We start from the raw sequence: 22,310 nt of genomic DNA, 5'->3' as shown, positions 1-22,310 counted from the left end.
TTGTTAGTTAGAGGTATGAGATCTATTGTGCAAGCGAAAGGGTAAACCTGTTTGGGTGCTGCTGAACTGTGGAAAGGACATTGCTGCGCCGAATAAGGAACATGTGTTGTAAAGGTGGCGCCATGTAGCATGCTCCATGTGCCTAAAAGTAAGGCTTACTGAAGACAAAAAATAACCATCAGGTTGATCGAGCTGCAAAATGAGGTGTGCTCAAATAGACTTTGGATCTGGCAAGAACTAAGGGTGAATTATTCCTAGCTCGGTGGGACCAATGAACTTCAGGTCATCAATGAACGCGATTGCACATATAATTGGGCCTCAGAGACCGAGGTGGACTAACTATGGACGCTTTGCCTCAAGCTTATTCATGATTGTAAACCATATGCCGCAGTAATTAAACATACAACGAGGATCTTGAACACCTATTTGGGAATGGCGATGCCAAAAGTATAAATATGGGCAGAGGCAATGCCAGGTTGATTATATCCACCTTGCCACGATCTCGCATGTAAGCGTTGATGTACTCACCATGGTGAGACGGCAACCACTGGGGTGTCGGAACATACGCATAGCCCCATGCTACCGACCCGAAACACGCATTTAGTTGTTGGAAAGCAAATCCTTGTGGCGGCATGCACTCCGGAAAGATTTGAATCATATAAATGGGACCCATTTTTAAAAATTCCCTTGTAAGCCACTTGGGGCCAAAGAATCATGGCATTGAGTGGATTTAACATATTCCCTTCATTGCACCAGCTTCTGGTAAATTTTGAACGATTCATATGGGTTGTTTGAAAACTATGTTGAAAGCTCAATGGGTGGTGGAAACCGTTTAAAAACTGGGAAGAGAACGCATTTAGCAGAAAGCCCACCTGGTTGTGCACACTCGATAGATTTAGTAATCGTAATGGTCCTAACCAACCAGCTCCCTACGTTTACTGTGGAGGGAGATAAGGTTCCTGTAGTACACCATAAAGATTGTGTTGAAAAAACAGTTTGTCGTCCTTCCAGCACTCTGGAAAGGGCAAACCTCTCGGGTTACTGTCTTCCCAGGGACCTGGGCCATTGCCGGGTGAATGGACAAAAATGGGACATTCAATGTGTACCACAAGGGAATTTTGATGTTGGCGCGGGAGTGCAGCCAATGATTTTCCGTAATATATTAGGTAGAGTCTCAGAAAATATTTTCAATTAGGTAACAGAATGTTTTCATTTAGTATTAGTGACTTAAAGATAGAGTGGAAGTTAATCGTTAAGGAAACACTTTTTCTCCTATATACCTTAATTTAGGCATTCTGTAGCAAGTTCCATCTGACTCTATATCTCTGCACTGGCCATGTCATGTGTAGAGCACACATGTGAGAAAAGTATAAGTCTCAATAGAAATCTCTTGTGTGGTGGGAAAGCGAGGGCAACTTGATGTTGGGGACGCCCTACTAGATGCTGCCTTTCCCTTCTACGCTGACATGTTTTCCTTTCTTTCTGCACGTTTTGCCATTTTTCTCAAAATTAATAAATATAAATTAGGTTATAGAGTTCTTTCGCAACTAGGATTTGTATGGAATAATATAGTTGTTTGAGGAAAAATAATGGTTGTAGCTGATTATCACAATTATACTATGATGGGTGTATGGTATGTATAAATATTAATGTAATGACTGTAGAATAAAAGGGGTGGAATGTCATGGTTTAATTAATTTTGTTAATTTTTGCTATCAGGATCCACATTCACTAACAATTCATATAAAGCATGATAATTTTACTGAATCTGCAAACTTACATAAGAAGACTACATCGTTCCCAGGAACAACACTCGATAGGTCACGGGACCTGACTACTAATTATTAACTCTGTCGCAGAACAGACTGACGTCTTCGATTCTGGCGTCAGGGGAGGTGTGGACCTTCAGCCGTTCGCCTAGAATTTACATAAGGGCCTCTCGTACGACTTCATTCTCTTCCTATTTTGCTTGATCTTAGCTCAATTTCAATTATATTGTCATTATATTGTGTTATCCTGTTTTCGATATTAGTATTAGTGAAACTAAGTGTGCCTCCTGTAGATCGTTGCCCCTGTTTTCTCTTTCCTAATTAAGCTTGTTCCTTTCGGCTCTTGGCGCCTCGGGGCTCTACTGGCCCCCTGTCACGGACGCAGGTGGATTTTTAGTTCAAACCGTGACAAATGCTTCTTAGATTTCCAGTTAAGCCGCTCTATGGAGACCTAACTTAAACTAGCGATGTTTCAATGAAATTAACAAAATAAAGAGCATCCAGCCCTTAAAGCAGTTCTGATTGGCCTTGTATTTTTAGTTCCTTACCCATGGTTTCGCATTCTATAATCATTTTACTGCTTGCTTTCATTACATCTTAGATATTTCTATCTCACTAAATTTAAAGAGAGGACTGCATGTTCGTCTAATACATATTCCTGTCAAGTAAGCTTTCAGAAAGCTTGTACTGTAACATTTCTTCAAGCAGAGTTACCTGAGGGATGTAACAATTAGGACTGATGGATCAACTTTTGGTTGTGTATTGCATAATTTCATAAAAGCAAACAGCAGTTGAAACCAGGTCTGATCAGGTCCGGACTGATCAATTTGAAGATACCTGATCTACGAGCTGACTCCAGCAAGTCAGTAGTAGGTGGTGTGGGCACATAGGTGGCAGTAGGACGTGTAAGTAGCAGTACTTTCCTTGCACACTTTGCTAGCACCCAGTGGCTTGTACTCCATGGCTTTCCTATCTATCTGCCTACTTGTCAGTGGGTTGTTACCTAGCTGATGAGCGCTACTTTTATAATTCACAACAGCCCCCTAGAATACTTGATTTCTTTCCATTAGATGCTGTATCTGTGGTTTTCAGCCAGTAACATTTTTGTTTAGTTTTCCTCTGAGGAGATGTAAACCACCGAAGCGTAATACATGCCTGTTGTAAAATTAAGACCGTAAACTTTAAGACAAAGTTTATGGCACTTAACAAGACCTTAAAAATATAGGATTTCTTCTTTCCTTCCTTCCTAAAAGTGTGAATAATTTTGTTTGTATGGAAAATTGATAAGAACAACCATTTTAATCTCATCTCTCCGACTACCAGAGTTTGTATTTTCCCAAACATTTAATTTTGCTTTTCTTTTTTTTTCTCTTATTTTTCTGCAGGATGGATTAGATGCTTTGGTGTATGACTTGGATTTTCCTGCCTTAAGAAAAAACAAGAACATTGATAACTTCTTAAACAGGTGTAAGTATTTAATATTGTGGTTACCGACTAACTGGGACTAGAAATATCAACTGAAATAAAATAATTTGTTGCTGCATTTTGAAAGGCCATTAGAGATTTTGGGTGCGAGGTGTTTTAAGAGTCATATTTGTTTATTTCCCAGTCAGTACCGATGCAGTTACTGGTAGAAATGTAATCCCCAGCAAATGAATGTTCAAGTTTACTAATGTAAATGATGCTGTATTCAGCGTTACAGAACCCTTAAAGAGAAAGGCCTGTCTCTTTGTTCTTGGCAACCTTTCGGATTCCTGTAGCTTGCTGTGTAATGTCATGTACTGACGTACTTAAAGCAATTAGCCGTAAAATGACGTAACATGTGCAGTGTCAAGAAATCATACTGAAGTGTTCACTGACAGACTGAAGAGTTTGCTTTATATTATAAAAGGTCTCCTTTCTCTATCCAGTACTGCAGTTTAGAATTATTATTTGTTTTATATACACAATTGTTAGGTCACCATGGTAGCTTCCTTGATTTTTGAAGAAATTAGCAGGTACAAAATAATCTGTTTTATTATCTAGACAGTAAAAAGAATATGGGAAGAAAACGTGATAAACATTTTGTTGTTGGTTTTTTTTGTTATTATGCAACTGAAATTTAGCACTGCCCTATTTCACTATCTTGTTAATTCTGTTTCCTGCTGTTTTTTGTGATTTCTTTTTAAAAGAATTTCAGAATTCACATACCTTCAGGTTAATTTTACTCTTACCATAGGATCACAAGGTTGGAAAGGACCTACAAGATCATCTAGTCCAGCCATCCTTCTTTCACCATTGCTACCACAAACCATTAACCCATATCTCGTAGATCCTCATCCAGACACCTCTTGAACACTGACAGAGATGGAGACTCCACCACCTCCATGGGCAGCCATTCCAGTGCCTGACCACCCTCTAAGAGAAAAAATTTTTCCTTATGTCAATGTAAACATCCCCTGGTACAACTTGTGGCCATTTCCTCAGGTCCTGTTTGTTGCCTGGGAGAAGAGGCCAAAAGCCATCACAGCTTCCTTTAAGGAAGTTGTAGAGTGTGATAAGGTCTCCCCCGAGCCTCTTCCAGACTGAACAATCCCAGCTCCCTCAGCTGCTTCTCATAAGACTCATGCTGTAGACCCCTTACCCCTTAGGAAATCATATTATTTATCATATCGCTCTCTATTTTTCCACAACAACAAGATATCCTTCTCAGTAATAATATTCTTAATGAATAATGTTGATTGTACTGATAAAAGTATTGCCTGCTTTTTTTATCTAAAAACAAAATGAACAAAACCAAAAACTCACATCATTAAAGAGCAAAGTCTTTTACACTCTACCAAACAGATGAGTTCTTGAAATGATGGCGGAGGTGTTTGCTGATTCTAGACTTACTGTGGATTGAATGGGCAAACCTTAGAATTAAATTAGGTTTTATTAGATTTTTTACAAGCTTAAACATTGTAATTACATGTTGTAATAAAACATTTTTGTGGCAAATGCAAAGTAATCTCATTAAAAATAACCAAATTTTTGTCTTTGCTTCATTGAAATTGGTTTAAGTCACAATAATGAATTGGTGGATTTCATTTTATTCCCAATCTGTGCCAGTGTAAGCCCATTAGATATGGTTGGTGGCTCAGCGTGCATGTAAGCTGGTTGCTAGAGTGCCTGACATCTAATATTAAACTTCTCATGGTTCAAGCTATATTTGAATTTGTACGCATTGTTATACGCACATATTGTACACTCAGTTATTTGCAGAGAAGGTGTGGTGAAACTGCTGGAGAAAGGAGAAGTCGGAAAGGAAATTCTTATTTCAAAACATAATTTGAATGCAGTTTTTAAGAATAATGAAGTTGTCAGAAAGTTTCAGAAGATCTTCCCTTTTGCATTTGGGGATGAGTGAAGGAAAGGAAAATGTTTGCTCACGGTCTGAGAATGTGTATCTTGTAGGTGTGAATTTTTCTGAGTAAAATGTAACCTGAAGGAATTTAAGGGTAGAGAACAGACCAAATTATTTTAGCTTCAGCCTGCTTTTGGATGTAATTTTGCTGTCATTGCTGGAATGTGAAAACAAGCTGTGCGCCTGTGAGCAGTGACCTTACAGGGAATGGTGAAATCTAGTTTGACTCAAAATTCTTAGTTAAATAAATAAACAAACTCCTTTATTTAACTTAAGACATGCAGGAACATTTTATTGATGAATAGAAACCCATTAAAAAATATCTTCTTGCAGTACTGGCTATCCAGATTGCTTACACCATTGTTGTACAGCTTCGTTCTGATCTTTTACGTTACAAATAAAATCAGAGCTTGCTTTATTTTATGGAGGACTTACTGTTAGGAGATGATTAGACAATAAGTTAACAGTGACTGGAAAATCATTGTCATGAAGTGGATGATCTTGGAGGCCTTTTCCAGCCTCAGTACTTCTATGATTTTATAAGAATTGCTGCATTTCAGTTCTCTGCAGTCCTACCCATCTACTGCCATAGGTCAGTTTTTGCAGTGTGCAAACAAGGCAATGCATGTTATTTTAAATTACTGAATATTTTGATCCTTGTATGACATATTTTGTCAGAATTTGCAGTTTGAGCATATTTAGTTGAAATCAGCTGGGGGCGTGCTGCATTGTAAAGGAATGGCTCCGCATTAGTGGTTTGATGGAGTATTTATTCAAACAAAACTGCGTTTGTTCCTGTAGAATAATAAAATGTTAATGAATTTTAATCACACATACGCCACTTTTGTTATAGATAATGGCTGGTGTATGCTGCAATCAAATGGAAGTTTTCTGTTGTCTGCCAAGTCTTATTTTTGTTAACATGACTATAGAATTGACATTTCTTTTTTCTCTTCCCTTGTACTTCTTTCCAAGGTTTGCTGTTAGGCCTACAATATTATTTCTGAATAGAAAATACTGTTGTATAACTTGTTTTATTAGAAGTATTTTAGTATCTGTTCCTTCTTTTTGGAAATACTGAAACTTGAAGCTTTTCCATGTAATCTCATGCCAGTGTTGACCCACATGGATTAAAATAGACCGTTTTAATCTTTGACCAAATTTGGAATTAGAGTATCTGCCCACTGGGAGTTGGTAAATGATCGTAGTTTATAGAATGACAGGTTTATATAAATAATTACCATGATTCCCACTGCGTGTTTTACATAAAAATCTGCTTTTTACAGTAAAAGGATTAATGAAAGTGCAGAATACTGAAAGGTTTTTTTAAAAATAGTTACTTTAAGTGTCTCTTATGTATTCTTAATAACATTTTCTCAGATGTATTGCATAGTTATCCAGAAATAGTCTTTTAAAAAGGATCTACTTACAAGCAAGATCATGCTGGATATGAGATTTTTGCATAGCTGCATTTTTTTTTGGTATTATAATTATTTAGAAAAAGATATTTAGGAAAAAAAAAAGCCAAATGAAGATGTTCAGTAACTTGATTGTACCATCAGTCTTGTATTATGTTTATGTCAGGTTTGGTTACTACAGTAATAAGAGTGAAGTCATGCATTCTGCAGGGGAGTTTCCAATAGGGAAATAGGTTAAAATCCAGATCCCCTCTTTGAGGAGTTTGTCTTTCAATAATGTTGAAAAATTAAAATAAGAGGTGAATGAGTTTAATCAATTTGATATAAATGAAATGCGAACTTTTCTTTCACGTAGATAAAGACACAGTAAATAAAATGAGAGATCTGCGGATGAAAGCTGAAGATTATGAAGTGGTGAAGGTGATCGGCAGGGGGGCGTTTGGGGAGGTTCAGCTGGTAAGTCCTGTCTCTGTACGTCAGATTGTACGAATCTTCTGTAGCATTTGCTGATACATCTGTTTCTGAATACAGAGTTCAGAAGATGAAGTCATATATTACATGTATACCTTATATTACTTACATAATATATATATGTATTATATTATACATTATATATTATATATGGAAATCTATTTCTTTTTATCCCATGGAAATGTTTTTGCAAATTACTGTGCTCTCAATCTGCACCTGTTTTGCACTATAAGTCATACTTCTATTAAGAAGTGGAATACATATTACTTGTAATTCACAAAATCAACTTTGCTGATGCATTTATGGATGCTCAAACAGTTCTTCACGACTCAATTTCTTCCAGTTCAGAGCCTGCACTGGGGTTTTGTGGAAGTTTCTCACAGGAGATGTGTGCTGCTGATGTTACATCAGCACCTAGACTTGTTTGTGCTGCTTTATTAATCTGAGAATTGGTGGTAGAAACCAGACATAAGCAGCAATTTTATATGTTTATTAATGATCTCTAAAAATGGTTATAGTCTTGGTAGTTTTTAAAAGGTGCCTCCACATGTCCTTTTAGAGATATTCACCTACAAGTCATAAAACATTTGTTTTGCCTGATGCTGTTGGCTAGTTCTGCAAGTGTTTTAAGAGCAATGTCAGAAAGGGCTACCTAATTATTTTGTAGGTGTGCAATATGTAATTGTCTGTACAGCCATGACGAGTCTTAGGAAACCTATTAAATAGAATGAAGCAGGAAAAATATTCAATTATATTCTTCCCGTATTAATGTGGGAAACTAATGTATTTTGTATGTAACTCTTGTCGTCATAGGTAAGGCATAAATCGTCAAGAAGAGTCTATGCTATGAAACTTCTGAGCAAATTTGAGATGATAAAAAGATCAGATTCTGCGTTCTTCTGGGAAGAAAGGGATATTATGGCTTTTGCTAATAGTCCCTGGGTTGTTCAGGTACAGTGAGATTCCTATAAAAAATCTCATTTGTGTAGAACAGTTGTGTAATAGTGCTGCATGACTTGTATTTTCATGGTTTAGCTTCTTAAATTCCCTTTTTCTTGTTTGGAGAGTCATTGCTGCCTTTGAAGTTAATATGGAGGGTGCATGAAGCTGTCATCATACGTTCGTGTGTGCATGTTAACGCATTCGTTTAAACTGGTCTTACCCTTAAGCATGTAAATTCTTTTGTTAAGTTAGAATTAAACAGAATCAGTCATGAGTGACCTAAAAATCTTATGAGTTTTACTGTAGTCGAAGAGGTGACTACATCACTGTCTGTCTAGGAGTGATTGTCCAACAGAATGTTTTATGATTTTCTGTGTTGAACAGAGCATTGACTACCGTAAGGGAAGTACTACTTTTTTATATTTGTTTTAAATTGAGGTTCACTTTCTAAACAGTGGATATACTGACAATAGAATAATAAATATTTAGTGATAACACAAATAGAATCGGGAAGATGTTTGCAGTACGGTAATTTCATGTTTACATATTTGTCAGTTGTCATTCCAGGGAGTAAGGAAGTATTATGTTCTATCATGCAATGAACTCTCTTTGAAATTATCTCAATATTTATTGCACCAAATTGTGATCTGGAAGCAGAACTCTACTGCTTTTGTAGTAATATAAAAGAGCAGAAATTGACTTGAGATTAAGACCTTTTCAGAAGATATAATGGATGGTGCAGAGCTGCTGCAGTAGTTGTAGCAATTCTGTTACTCTGTAAGTCCAGTGGCACAGGAATTCCGTGGTTTTCCAACAAGCAAAAGATGAAAGATATCTGAAACATTCAGTGACTTGTTCTTTTATTTTCTTTTTACAGTTATTTTACGCATTCCAAGATGATCGTTACCTTTACATGGTCATGGAATACATGCCTGGTGGAGACCTTGTGAATTTAATGAGTAACTATGATGTTCCTGAGAAATGGGCCAGATTTTATACTGCTGAAGTTGTTCTTGCATTAGATGCAATTCACTCAATGGGCTTTATACACAGGTGAGAAAAAAAAAAAGTATTGTTACGCCGTGTTTTAATTCTGTCAGAATTTAATCATTTAAGATAGTTTTAAATTTGCTAATGAGGTGGTACAGTCAAAATAAAGTTTTTCAGTTCCTCTGTTTGGAGAGTAATAAAATTGTCCCACTGTACCAGCAGACCTAACAGATGCAGACCTAAAATAACATGAATAAATTGACCCCAGATTATTTCATTTAACTTGATTAGAATAAGTTGTTTTGAGAATTTGGTAGAGGTAATATACATTATTAGTAATTAATAACTTTCAGCTCTGTGTTTAGAGCCTCACCTGGCATCAGTGACCCATTCAACAAGAAACTCAACAAGGTTAGGAAAATCTCCCAGCCACCTATTTTTTTTATAAGAGGCCAGATGGAAAACAGGCAGAGAGTAAAAGGGACTTAGCTTAGTTCTGTGGGTGTAGTCACTTGTCAGATAGATTTGAGATGTTCTCTGTTGATGTTTGAACTTTGTCTGTTTATCTTTTAACTATATTAACTAGAAGCACAAGGATAACTTTATCAACAGAAAATACAGGAACAGCTTGAGAAGGACATGGTATATATTCTGCATTTGTAATTTGGTCAGATCAGCTTTCACACCTAAGTTTTTTGTTTAACAACAACAACAACAACAAAAAAAAAAAGCAAAGCACAAAGCTATCAATCCATTGCTTAAAACAAGATATAGATGGTACATCATTAATGTTCTTACTATACTACATTTAACGAATGGTCTGGCAGAACCACTTGTGCATGTGTATTTGCATTCCTTAGAAAGCAGACAATTGCAGTTGTCAGCAACACTACAAATCTCTTCCTGAAATTTTAGAATACTTTGAGGCTGACAGGTTTTGTTTTTTTTTAATTGAGGAGTGAATGGAAGCTCATGAAAATGAGGGCTGATGTAGCTACTGAGGATGTGGGAAGGGCTGAGGCTGCTTTCTTTACCTCAGCCTTCACTTGTAAGGTCTGCTCTCAGGCCCCTGTGCCTGGTGGCGTTGTTTGGAGTACTGAAGTATTTATGTGACAGAGAAAGATGAAGCTGAGTCTCACTTAGGCAGATGGGGCATATACAAGTCTAAGGCTAGCAGGATGCACCAAAGATTATGAAGAAGGAAGTGGTCAGTATCATGATACTGCTGTCTGGAGTCTCTCCCTGGAGAGGAGTGGAGAAGAGGATCAGAGGACTGCAGGCTGATCAGCCTGTCGGCAGTCTCTGGGAATAATATTGAATATATTATCAGGAAGCAGCTTCCAAGGACATGGACAAGCAGGTGACTGGGGGAAGCCTGCATGGATTTACCAAGGGTAAAATATGCCTTCTGACCTGTGGGCTTTTGATGTAGCTGGAATGGAGACGTAGCTGGAATAGGTATACTAAAATATGGCCTCAAAGGGTTATGCTCAGTAGAATGAAGTCCCCCCAGTTCCTAGGGATTCCTCAGAAGGTTGATGAGGTCAACTCTTTCTGTTCACAATGTAAGTAGTGTTTTGATGAGGCTGAATGCACCAGTCTTCAGCTGCCCAGGGAGACTTCATATAGAAGGTAAAGCCAGGCTTGAAGTTGCACAGTGAAGGGGTTAGAGGCAACAATGATGGAAGTTGCAGCAATTGTAACGGAGTGCTTGCATAGGTTGCCCCGGAGGCTGTGAAATCTCCTCCTTGGATATCTTCAGAGACCACCTGGGCACTCTGCTCTGGGTGTCCCTACTGGAACCAGGGTAGGGCCAGAGGGCCCTGCCAACCTCAGCCAGTCTGTGATTCTGCAAATATTTAGTTATTTGTTAGAAAATATTTTGAGTATGGCCAATGGATGGAAGGGAGTCCTTTAGAGTTTGTGAAATCCCTGTCCTTGAAAAAATTCAAAATTAGACTGTGTTCAACCCTGAATGTGACTTTGAAGTTTAATCTCATTTCCTTAGTTGTGTTTTAATCAGGCAGTTGGCCTAAGTGTCTTACAAAGACTCATCCCAACTAAAACTATTCCGTGTGTACTGATAGATTTCCACTGTATGCCTGAGGTGAGGTAATGCTGGAGTTTCATTGCACAGTAGTGGCCTGAGTTGTTGTTTTGAAGTCCCAGAAATGTACTTTCTTCTGAAACTCATTTTATATTTTTGACTGATGGATGCTTCAGTATATTTAATACTGCAGACTTTGAACTTCACCTGTTAGTTTATGGAAACTTCCTTTCTTTAAGAGAATTGTCGTGTCGTAAAGGGCATACAGCAATGCTCCTTTTAAGCCATAGAGAAATATTTGCTCACATTTATATATTTCAAAAAGTGACATACATTTGTTCCCTGAAAATAGAAGTGATGCAGGGGGAAAAAGCTGTGTTCCCCAAGGTCTGATTGAGGTGATAGGAATTTAATGATTTATTTTTTATGTAGCTGAACTGGATCTTAATGGAGATGGGCTTAAACAACTCAGTGTTTTGGGTCTTTTAATTATTTTTAATTTATTTTGGAGCAAGAGTAACATCCAGGTTTGTTAAGTTCACTGACTTGAGGCTGTGTTCCTCCATTCAATACCACTTCTTAAAACGTTGAGTTCCACAGTCTGCATGTAGGGCATGATACTTTAAGAAGGAAAAAATGGAGGAATTGGTTGTGCTTTCATGTTGTTTTACTTACTATGTTAGATGTAAAAATGTATGACTTCTACTGTTTTCAGCAGTTAAATTGACCAATCAATGCAAATATTTTTCTCTTTTCAGAGATGTGAAGCCTGATAATATGCTGCTAGATAAAGCTGGTCATTTAAAACTAGCAGATTTTGGTACTTGTATGAAAATGAACAAGGTAGGCTTAAGTTTTTAACTTTGCTTTTCTGTTTGTAAAAGGAAAGCTTATCTGAAAGTGAAAATAAAATAAACTGAAAACTTTTTAGATGAGAGATGTCCAAGATTCCCCTCTATTCCTGTTACTATTCTTTGTGCATCCCATTAAATTACAATATAGAATATGAAAATGGTTTTGGAAATAAGGACTGCATCAACTTTTTCAGACTATTGATTGTCTCTAGATCCCTCTGGACTATTTCTTTGAGGTTTTGTTATTGAAGTTAGTGTGAAAGAATGAGATTATTTCAAGATAGTTTGTCGGTGATGAAAGAATCAAAACTGATGTCTAAGCTGTTTAACCCTGATTATACTTGCTAGCATATGTTGACCTTGCAAAAAGGTGAATCTGAAAGTAACAGGTTGAAGAATATAGTGGAATTATTTATTTTTCAAAATAAAATTAAAAAGTCTTTCAAGTACTGTGGGACAAGTTTTTTCCCTACACAGATTTGGTTCGTTTGTCAACCTGCACGTGTGTACTTGAAAAGCAACCCGAAAGAGATGGTACTTTATGAATAGAGTCTGTGTAACACATACATCATGTTCTCAGCTTATTCTAGGAGCTTTGAATAAATCAATTCATTTAGCTGTTTTGCTATAAGTAAAAGGCACCAGTAAAAACCAAATGCAGGTTATGTGCACAAATAGAAAAAGCTGTCTTAAGTTACAACCAGTCCCCTCCAGTTGAGGAGCAGAGAGATAATTTGACTTGATTGTGACTTAATATAGATTTCTGGGGACTGATTTTGCCCTTAACAGTGGGAACTTTTGAAATACAGACAAATATCCTAGTGCTTAAGCTTTAAGTACCAAAAAGAAGTAAAAATATAAGAATTTGTGTATAAGTGTCACAGAAGTAAACTTGTGTCAGTCATGCTTTGCATTCTGTTCTGTACTGTGTTGAAGAGCACAAGTAAAGTAGCTTTGTGAAAGAGAAACTGGTCTGTGTAGACAGGAGCTTGATACAGGTGCATTCCAGATTTACTGTGCATGCAACATTTGCTGTGTTATATTTCTTGTTTATATATTCCTGTACAAGTTTTCCTAGTGATCCATTTCTAGCAATACTATAGTGTCACACTGGAAGTGTCTGAATACTGGAAATGGTTGTGTGACTTCTGCTTCAGTGTTCTAGTTGCCATTACCAGTGTGATTACTCTGCTCTTCTGCCAGTCTTTTCTTAGCAGTGTGAGGAATGTAAAACATTCTTCTTATCTGTTATACAATTTGAAGTCTCTGCTTCATCTTTCAGGGCCTTATCTACGTTGCAGTCTTCCAAGCATTAAGGATATTGGGTTGGAAGTGAAAAAGTTAATTTAGCTGGTCTTGACAGCAAAATCCCAAATGTTTGACTCTTAACACTAACAGAGGAGCTTTCTTTGTTTACCCTAAGCCCTGTCAGTATGTAAGACATTCATACTTGCATGAGCAAGTAATCAAGTGCTTTGCTCTGGATTTAATAGCTTAGTGATTATAAATGTTTAAATACCCATTCAAATGTTCAAAGAAGAACATTTGTTAATGAAAGTTAATGTTGATTTATTGATGTTGTTTAGGCTGCATAAACTCTTGAAAATGGCTTGCAATTTGGGCTCTTACATTTGGGCCTGGCTATTTTCTTTCTCTTTGTAGGAAGGTATGGTACGATGTGATACAGCTGTAGGAACACCAGACTATATCTCTCCTGAAGTACTGAAGTCCCAGGGTGGTGACGGTTACTATGGACGAGAATGTGACTGGTGGTCAGTTGGAGTTTTTTTGTATGAGATGCTTGTAGGTGAGTAGTAGGATAACAAAAAAGAGTTTTACTACTTAACTGTACTCTTAAGTTAAAATGCCACTGTTGCTTTAACTGTTTAAATTATTTCTTTCCTGCCATAAGTTGTGATTTACTTATTGAGACATTCGTGAGGCTTATTTTGGAAATTAATCTGGCACAGTTCTCAAACATTCGTCATTGTCTGTTGTTCAGTTAGTTGCTTACGTGTATTGTGTATGTAATTCAGATGCAATACATCAGATCCACAATATTGATCTGTTTCTTAATGTTTGTCTTGTTGCTTTTTCAGGTGACACACCTTTTTATGCAGATTCTTTGGTTGGAACATACAGTAAGATTATGAACCACAAGAACTCCCTTACCTTCCCTGACGACAATGAGATCTCTAAAGAGGCAAAAAACCTTATTTGTGCCTTTTTAACTGATAGGTGAGATTTAAACTTTAATCAAAATGGAAGTAGGCTTTCATTAAGAAAGATTATCATGTTGAAGGAACGTATGTGTGTATCTGTATAATGTGTTGGTGTGTGCACCCTCTGGATGAAATGTGGGTGTTAGGTTTTTTAGTGTTGTGGGTACACTCCGATTGTACCCACACTACTTACTCATTAAGTATAACCTTTGCTTGAGACCTGGTGCTGCAATGGAAGGGAACTACTGCATTTGCTGAGCTGCATGGGATGCAAGCAACAGCACTGTCTCCTTGACAGCTGTCTAGCCTGTCTGTGCTGATGGAAACAGTAGCAGCAGGAGTTCTTGTAGACAATATTTGAAACCAGATTTTGTTCTGAAACGTACCTGTGGTGTTGCTATAGTTATTTTCATATCTAAAAGCTTTGAGGTATGTCTGTTTCTTGCCTTGGTGTGAGAGGTAATTATTTTCACTTTGTTGCTACATGTGCTGTAGAGTGAATCTTTTTTCTTTTGGAATGATTTATTATGATACATAATAATGTATGCTGAAAAAAACACCTCTTTCCAGGGAAGTGAGACTGGGACGAAATGGCGTAGAAGAAATTAAACGACATCTTTTCTTCAAAGATGATCAGTGGGCTTGGGAGACTCTCAGAGACAGTAAGTATAATGCTTTTCTCAGACACTGGGATCTGGCTTAGTAATGTATCATGTTAGCAAAACAACTGGCATATTTCTTTTCAGTGGAATTTAGTCTTACTCTGTAGCAAGGAATCAGGTTTCTTAGACACCAATGAGACATTCCTCCTAAATTCTTAAATGTTACTTGACTGATAAATTCATTATTAAAGTATAATTGTTCCTCTTTTTTCCTAGCTGTAGCACCAGTTGTGCCTGACTTAAGTAGTGACATAGACACTAGTAATTTTGATGACATCGATGAAGACAAAGGAGAGGAAGAAACATTTCCCATTCCAAAAGCATTTGTGGGCAACCAGCTTCCTTTTGTTGGATTTACGTATTACAGCAACCGTCGGTATGTACAAACAAGCAATCCAGTGATGTATTCTCTAGTCAACGCTCCTGTCTTAACTCTTACCAGCATATAAATACAAGCCAAACAGATGCTTACTAATGAGTCGGAATCTTAGTAAATTACACTCTGACACTTTAATAGGCAATATTTCTAGTCATTGGTATCTTCAAATATCACAGACTTTGTGAATGTCTTGTTCTCTGTTAAGAATATTACGTAGTGCTGCAGCAGAAGCCGAGCAAGAATAATCATTAGCTGTGGTTGCTACAAGGCAGAGCTGCCTGCAAGGCAGTGAAATATCCGGGAAGTCATGAATCAGGGATATGAATGTCACTTTTGTGTAAAAGTTCCTAAGTTTTATACAAGGATTGCACACTTTGCATCATTTTGGAGTCTTGTGAGAAATTAAAACCTGTCTTAACTTCTCTGTGGGTCGTTAGAAGTAAAATATTTTTCTTTTCCCTGTTGCCCGTTATATGGTTTTTCTTTTTTAAACCATTCGACTACAGTCTGAGATTGTAATGTTTCTGTTTTTGCTGTTCCTTACAAAACTTTAAATGACATCAGTTGAAATTATGTTGATTCATATTTTAACATTCATTATTGTTGTAGGCACTGCAGATAGCTAAATCTATATTCAAAAAACCTTTTAACTTTCTTACTTTGAAAGCTGCTTTTTATTGTTGTGGGTGTCAGTCACACTTAAAATGGACTAAGTCTTCTAGTAGAACGTGTCAGAAAAATGTGACTATTAGTTTTAATAGCATTTCAAGATAGGAAAGCTTTAAGGGAAAATAAATCTTATTCAGCCTTGGATAGAAGAGGAAGCGCTTTTCCAAGTTTGCGGTGAAATTCTTTACATCTCAGCAATGAGCTGGATTTTTCTATATAGTAAAAACAAGCTTTGCAGACAGTTTGTGTGAGTTCAGCAGTCCAATAATTTTACCTATTGTTTTGACTTTGACAGTTTTGAAAGGTCTGAAATGATCGTTCCTAGCTGCTAAGCCTGTAATCCTAATTTTAATTCCCTTTTTATATTGCAAGTACATTAAATTACATCTTTATTGCATGCTTCTTCCACTTCCCTGTTTTGTTTTTTTTTGTTTTTGTTTTTATTATTTCACATATGCTTAGAGTTAAAAGAAATGGGGATGTAAGATGATGAGACTTAACGTCACTAGAGGAAGTCATATGGTATTTAGTAAAAAATACTTTCTACAGCTGTAATCTCATGATTCCAAACTAAAATATATGGTTCTTCATTACTGAACTTCACCTGTAGCACAGATTTTGGAATACTGGTTGAGAACAGTTTACAGCACTTTGTAGCTTTTGGCTTCTCTTCTGGATTGAGGTTATTCCCACTCTTCTCTGGTGCTGTGACTGCTTCAGTATGATATTTTTGCTGCTCAGTAGCCCTGGTGTGCAAATTATGATAGCTTCCTGAACTCGAGACAGTCAGTCTCTTTTTGAAGGGAACTATCATGTTTTCTCTTTGTCATTTGTTTCTCTGTAAGCAGTCTTGATGTTTAATTTGACTGGTTTGCATATGCCTTTGATATTTTGGAGAGGTTTTGATTCATGTGAAACGAAAGAGGATGTATCCATCTTCCTCTGTTCATGTGCTGGAGATTTCTTCCTCTCATAATCTGATATAGTTAAGAACCCTTCATGTATCTCTACAGCACTTATCAGGCCATGAATGTTACACCCAGTACTGAAGTAATTATCAGACAGTCACTTGTACTTATTTACCTGAATTTTTAGAATCACAACAAATAGACTTCTGTGGTATTTTTAGAGAAGAGTTCTGTGAGATTGCACTCCAGAACAGCTTTGCGTGTGGAACTTCTAATGACTTGGTTGGAAGTTATGCGCACACGATCTCTGCAGTTTGCTTCATTACTACTTGTTTCATAAGTGCGGGAATAAATATTTATGGGATGCAAGCCAGAGAGAGCATTGTAACCATGGAAAGCAAAGATTTTTTTAATAGTTATTTTAAAAAGAGTGGTTGTATTAATAGTTGGCAGAAATCCTTCTTTCAAGAGATCTTCTGCTGCAAGTTTCTTTTTCCTACTTGAAGCCAGTTTTTACAATTAATTGTGTGTGGGGCTTTTTATGTTTATTTTTTGCTCAATTAAATGTGCTTAAATCTTGAAGTATGGTAAATAATGTGATTATGTTACTATTTGGATATCCAGATTCTGAGACAAAAAAAGGAATAAAATTGGAAGGTACTATTTTTAGTGTGATTAAATTCCGTGTTTCCGTTTTCCATTTAAACAGTTCTTAAAATAACTTTTAAAATGTTGTTGCAGGTATTTATCTGTCTCTGCAGAAAATTCCAACGATAACAGAACAGGCTCCAGTATGGATAAAAGCGTGGTATGTCTCCCTGGTTTTAAGCTTTGTTGTATCCCAGAGAGTCCGTTGCATGTATGAGTATAAAGTGATTTCTAAATGGATCGTACTGTTTTAGTTCTTTGAGATAGAGGAGAGCACTACATGGCATTGAACTGTGCTTGTTTAATTTGTTGGAAAAACTGAATTTCAGTCCTTCCTGAAACATTAACTGTTACGAATGGGAATAAAATGGTTGAAACTGCATAATCTTCTTGTGAAATAAGATTTGCTCATTTTGTCTATTGAAATATTGAAGTGTTTGTGCAGTAGTTTTAGGATGCGGTATCTATCCCAGCTGGCTTTATGGGGATCATCTAGACGTGACTGTGATAGGAAGTTTGAGCTTTCCAGCAGCCCACTGTTGTAACGCTGAAGCTTCCTGTGGGAGATGGCAGATGAAGTAGCAATGCGGGAGTTCTCTTTTTCAAAGAACATCTCCAGGCTTGGTTGTTGTGCTCCATCTCAAGGATGCCCCTCAAGCTTTTGTAAAAGTAGCCAAATAATAAGTAAAATTAGCCAAATAAAAGTAGCCAAAAGAGCTTCCTAAACATCTTGATTACCAGGATGTCTGGTTACCAGGAAGGTAAGCTGATATCTTAGGAGCAAGGCATGTATTAATTCTATATAAGTTTTGGTGTCAAGTAAAATATTCTATGTGATATTTTTCAGGTTGTTGGTTTTTTTTCCAGTATGAATTGCTGACAAAAATGACGATTGACTCTAAATAACTCTTTTTGGCTTTGATTGATTTACTTTGTTAGTGCTTTGTTCTATTACGATTTCCATTTGGAGTCAAGGAGAAGCACGTTCTCTTTGATGAGATGATGTTCCTGCATGTTCCCTTTTCTCTTGTAATATACATAAGTGTTTTAATGATATATGGTATTACCTCCTAACAATTTGTAAAGGGCAGGGGAACTAGTAGTTTATTTTATTGGACTAAGTGAATTCATTAAGCACTAAACTGTTTCGATTTCTTTACATATGCTTTTATCTTCCATAAGCTTTCCTTTTCTCATCAGCATATAAGTGTTAGTGAGGCAAAATTAAAAACAGAGCTAGACTCACACATATTAGTAGATACTTAAAGATCTGCTCTGAGCTTGGGCTGACTTTAAAGATAGTTGCTAAATGGACTTTGCAGACTTAGTGGTGTGACACCTCTTTTTAGCTAAAGATTACTAGAGCACTGTCTGAACTGCCAGGGCTATTGCAGTATCTTGTGATTTTAACAGTTCTGGGAGGGCAAGCTCTGGAAGGTTATGGATGATAGTGAGGTCTAAATGAATGTTAATCTTTACTACGGGGTATTTTTATCCTATGGTTTTCTCTCAGCTGTTTTTCCTTTCATTACATGCTGCAATGAAAACGGTAATGTTAACACATGGTTAGCAAAATAATTTCTTCTGCAAATATAACACAATGTAAACTATCTGTATTTGTGGTATAGTACTGAGGATTTTCTCATAGGGGCTGAATGCCAGAAATTTCAGGAGTGTAAAGTCTCACAAAATCAGACCATGAAGTCAGAGAAAAGTGGAGTTGAATATCCTTCAGCTGAATTTCAAACCTCTTTAAGGTCTGATTATTTACTTTCATTTAGTGCTACCCTAAACTTCTGTGAGTGGTTCAGGAGGTATTAGGGAAATTGACAGATATTTTTGCACTGAATCTTCAGTTTTCTTCATTGCTCAGGGGCCAAAAGCAGATGCAAAATGCTTTGGTGGTTTAAAAAATAAATAAAATGCATCAACTTCAGGGGGATTCTTCTGGTGGGTAGAGGTAAATACATAGAGCATAGTAGTGAATATATAAAATATGTGGTTTCTGGTTAGTCCCTTGTTGCCATATCTATGTTCCTCTGAAAACTGAAGCTTCAGAGCATGGATGGAAGAAAAATAAGGAAATGGGAAAGGACGTCTGGTTCTTGGGAGCACTCAAATGGGCTCCTGTTTTTTTCCTAATGAAACAGAAAGGAATAAAGATTGAAAGTAGGAATTAAGAGCAACATTTGCCTGGAAGTAGACAAAAACAATCTCAGCTGTAGCTTTCTCATTTAATATGGTTAAAGCGTGCTGTGTCTCCAGTTTAGGACCGAATAGAGGACTGTCCTTTTTGAGGACATTTACTATTGCAATGAAACAAGAATGAAGGGAGTGTTTCTCTTTATGGTCTTAATGTGCAGTTTTAGATTTTCCAGGTGTATTTTGAGGGGAAAAAGTGCAAGAGGTGGACATCAGAGGAACTGTTCTGTTGCTCCTTTTTCTGGGATGACTGTGCAAAAAGGAATTGGGCAATTATCAGGTTTCTTAAAGGCAGAAGAAGGNAAGACAGCCAAGTGTCCAAACTGCTTTCATGTGTTGCTTTGAAGAGAATCTAGATAAGGACTGTAGTTTTTCTCCGTGCTGTTCAAAAAGGCTGAGAGAAATGTGGGCAAGCTAAATAAATAAGGCTGAGATCACTACGAGATCAGTGGAAAAGTTTAGAGTGAATCAGCACAGATTTGACTAAATGAGCTTCCTCAAAGCTGAAACCATCTTGTTAATTGAGGATTTTGCCAATGTTGGAGTGAAATTATTGTGCACAGACATCCAGTAGAAAGCAAATATTTTGAGACTGCATGGAAAGAATGAATTGAAGAATTAGTTTTGCAGGCAAACAGTAATTGCAAATTACCGTTCTGTATTAACAAATGAAGTTTGTTACTCTTTTCAAACCTTGGAACAAGGCTATCTGTAAAAACAAAAACTCCTGAGTTAATAATTAAGAGCAATTCCCCCCACTGCTAATAACTGATTGGCCTGATTCTGCTTCCTGACTGAGAACTGAAGATGCATTGCAAAGTATATGTAGTAGGTTATGCTAGAAAAAAGAAATGGAGGTTAACAAAATACTTGTGATTCTGAAAATACTGAAAACAAGGCATACTTGACCTAGCTTTGTACCATGAAGTTTGGTGGAACTATATACAGCCCTAAAATTTTACTGGTGTGCAAATGATAACTTGTAACTAACTTAGGTTTTTCGGAGGAAAGGCATTGGGGGGTGTAAATGAGCTTAAAAACATAGTGTTTAATTCAAAGTGAGTCAGCCGTGATAGCTTTATGTATCATTACTCTGTATGTAAGTATGTACATTAGCTCTGAATGTACTGAAATTCCTTCTTGAAGTTTTTGAATTTAATGCGTGTTCTTTCTTGTACAAATATATACATTTAAGATGGAAAATATGCAGAAGATGATCTATGATTTGGAAGAACAGCTACATAATGAAATGCAGCTGAAAGATGAAATGGAGCAAAAGTGCAGGTGAGACTTTGAATTTGATTTCTTTTTGTAATTCTAATGTATCACTTCAATTCTGTATTACCACTTTAAGGATTACCAGAATAACATTATTGTGCTGAGTTTCTACAAGAGAGTTCCAGGCACAGGTTTAATCGTTCCAAAACAACATTTGAATGTTTTTTTTTGGATATAGTGTGAAGGAAATCTTTTGTTTTCATTGACATTCATTTAAAACATTTTCTGAACACTCGTATGTTAATCCAGTTCTTCTGAATTGAGATGCTTTAATGGAATGAAGAAAAAAGTACAATACTCAATATGCTGTCTGTTCTGAACAACTAACATTGTCTCTCCTAAATACGTGGTAATTTTTACAGAATCCCATTTATTTTAATTCCTGTGACTGATAGGTAAGACCAAGGATTTTCGTTCTGGAAGTTTTGTTTCTGCTATGTTGAAGTAAATCCATGTAAATTTGCCCACTTTTTGTGGTGCACTTAAGATCAAACAAGTGGGAGTATTCTTTTCTAATAACTAGAATTTTTTACTCAGAGTCATTCCATGTTCTTTCTTTTCCTTTTGAAGTCCTTTCCTGAAGGCCTGAAAGCCAGAAAGCTACACTATGTGTTGAATATAGGAAGAATTAGTGCTTGAGATTTAGGTCCAAAGCCTGTAGCTGTATGAGCTACTTAAATAGAAACTGATAACCAAAATCGTCCTGTGTGAATCTATGCTGTGTGACTTTGTCTCTTACTTAAACACCACTTCACTGTTGATTTGTTCTGATTGATTTATATAAGTAGGACATATGTTGCTTGAAGTATATTCAGTAACTGCAGTAGTTCCTGCAGCTACTGAAGTTTTCAGAGCACAACAGTGTTTTCTCATACACCGTGTTGTTTGCTGTAGTTAGTTGATCATATACGTTGCTGTGACAGCTCCTTACTGTAGCTGGCAGATGACTTTGTCTGAGTCCTCCTTGTTATCTCTCTGAAGAGGGATAAGCAGCTGCCAGAATGTAATTGTTAAGATTTTTTCTTGTTAACTGAAAGTTTAATAGTGTGCTTAACTTTGCTCTCTGACTGTGTTCCAATAAGTTATTTCAACTGAGACTTTTGAATAATACTTCTTCAACATCTTGTCTTATACATGATAGTGAGCTGATTATTATTGAAATAAACATTTTAGTTATCTGGGAAGCTCAAAACTAGAGGTAGTCTTAGTAGTTCATCAGAATGCTCCAATTTTAAAGATACTCTCTGTATTTACTGTCTTTACATTTCAGGTTTAGGGACAAAATATCACACCTATAGTTTTCTGTATATAATCTGCAGCATAGTTGATAAATACATTATTTGATGAGCCATTTTCACTGACTAAATGTTTTCTTTGCTTTTTTAAATAAATAAAATAGAATTAGCTAAAAAGCAGCACTTTAGTGATGATTGAAAGCTTTCTAACTGGAAAAACGTAATATATCC

The 22,310-nt window shown here is 36.6% G+C and overlaps 1 protein-coding gene across 5 annotated transcripts in view; it reads left to right on the top strand.

Annotated features, from left to right (window-relative positions):
* The window catches only part of ROCK1 (Rho associated coiled-coil containing protein kinase 1), a 76,589-nt gene that overhangs the window by 30,494 nt on the left and 23,785 nt on the right, over window positions 1-22,310 (top strand). For all 5 annotated transcript variants that reach the window (XR_004306194.1, XR_004306193.1, XM_015855292.2 and 2 more), the window contains exons 2-12: window positions 3,155-3,236; window positions 6,928-7,028; window positions 7,857-7,994; window positions 8,863-9,038; window positions 11,781-11,865; window positions 13,539-13,683; window positions 13,976-14,114; window positions 14,669-14,760; window positions 14,977-15,136; window positions 17,458-17,524; window positions 20,762-20,850. Coding sequence is in view for 3 of the 5 variants with exons in the window: in XM_015855292.2 (XP_015710778.2) it covers window positions 3,155-3,236; window positions 6,928-7,028; window positions 7,857-7,994; window positions 8,863-9,038; window positions 11,781-11,865; window positions 13,539-13,683; window positions 13,976-14,114; window positions 14,669-14,760; window positions 14,977-15,136; window positions 17,458-17,524; window positions 20,762-20,850 (1,274 nt within the window). In the remaining 2 variants the exon portion in view is untranslated. The remainder of the gene's footprint in view (window positions 1-3,154; window positions 3,237-6,927; window positions 7,029-7,856; window positions 7,995-8,862; window positions 9,039-11,780; window positions 11,866-13,538; window positions 13,684-13,975; window positions 14,115-14,668; window positions 14,761-14,976; window positions 15,137-17,457; window positions 17,525-20,761; window positions 20,851-22,310) is intronic.

The sequence above is a fragment of the Coturnix japonica genome, chromosome 2 (genome assembly GCF_001577835.2).
Source record: "Coturnix japonica isolate 7356 chromosome 2, Coturnix japonica 2.1, whole genome shotgun sequence".
Lineage (NCBI taxonomy): Eukaryota > Metazoa > Chordata > Aves > Galliformes > Phasianidae > Coturnix > Coturnix japonica.
Note: the sequence above shows the minus strand (reverse complement) of the source record. Positions and strands in the feature narration are given on the sequence as shown.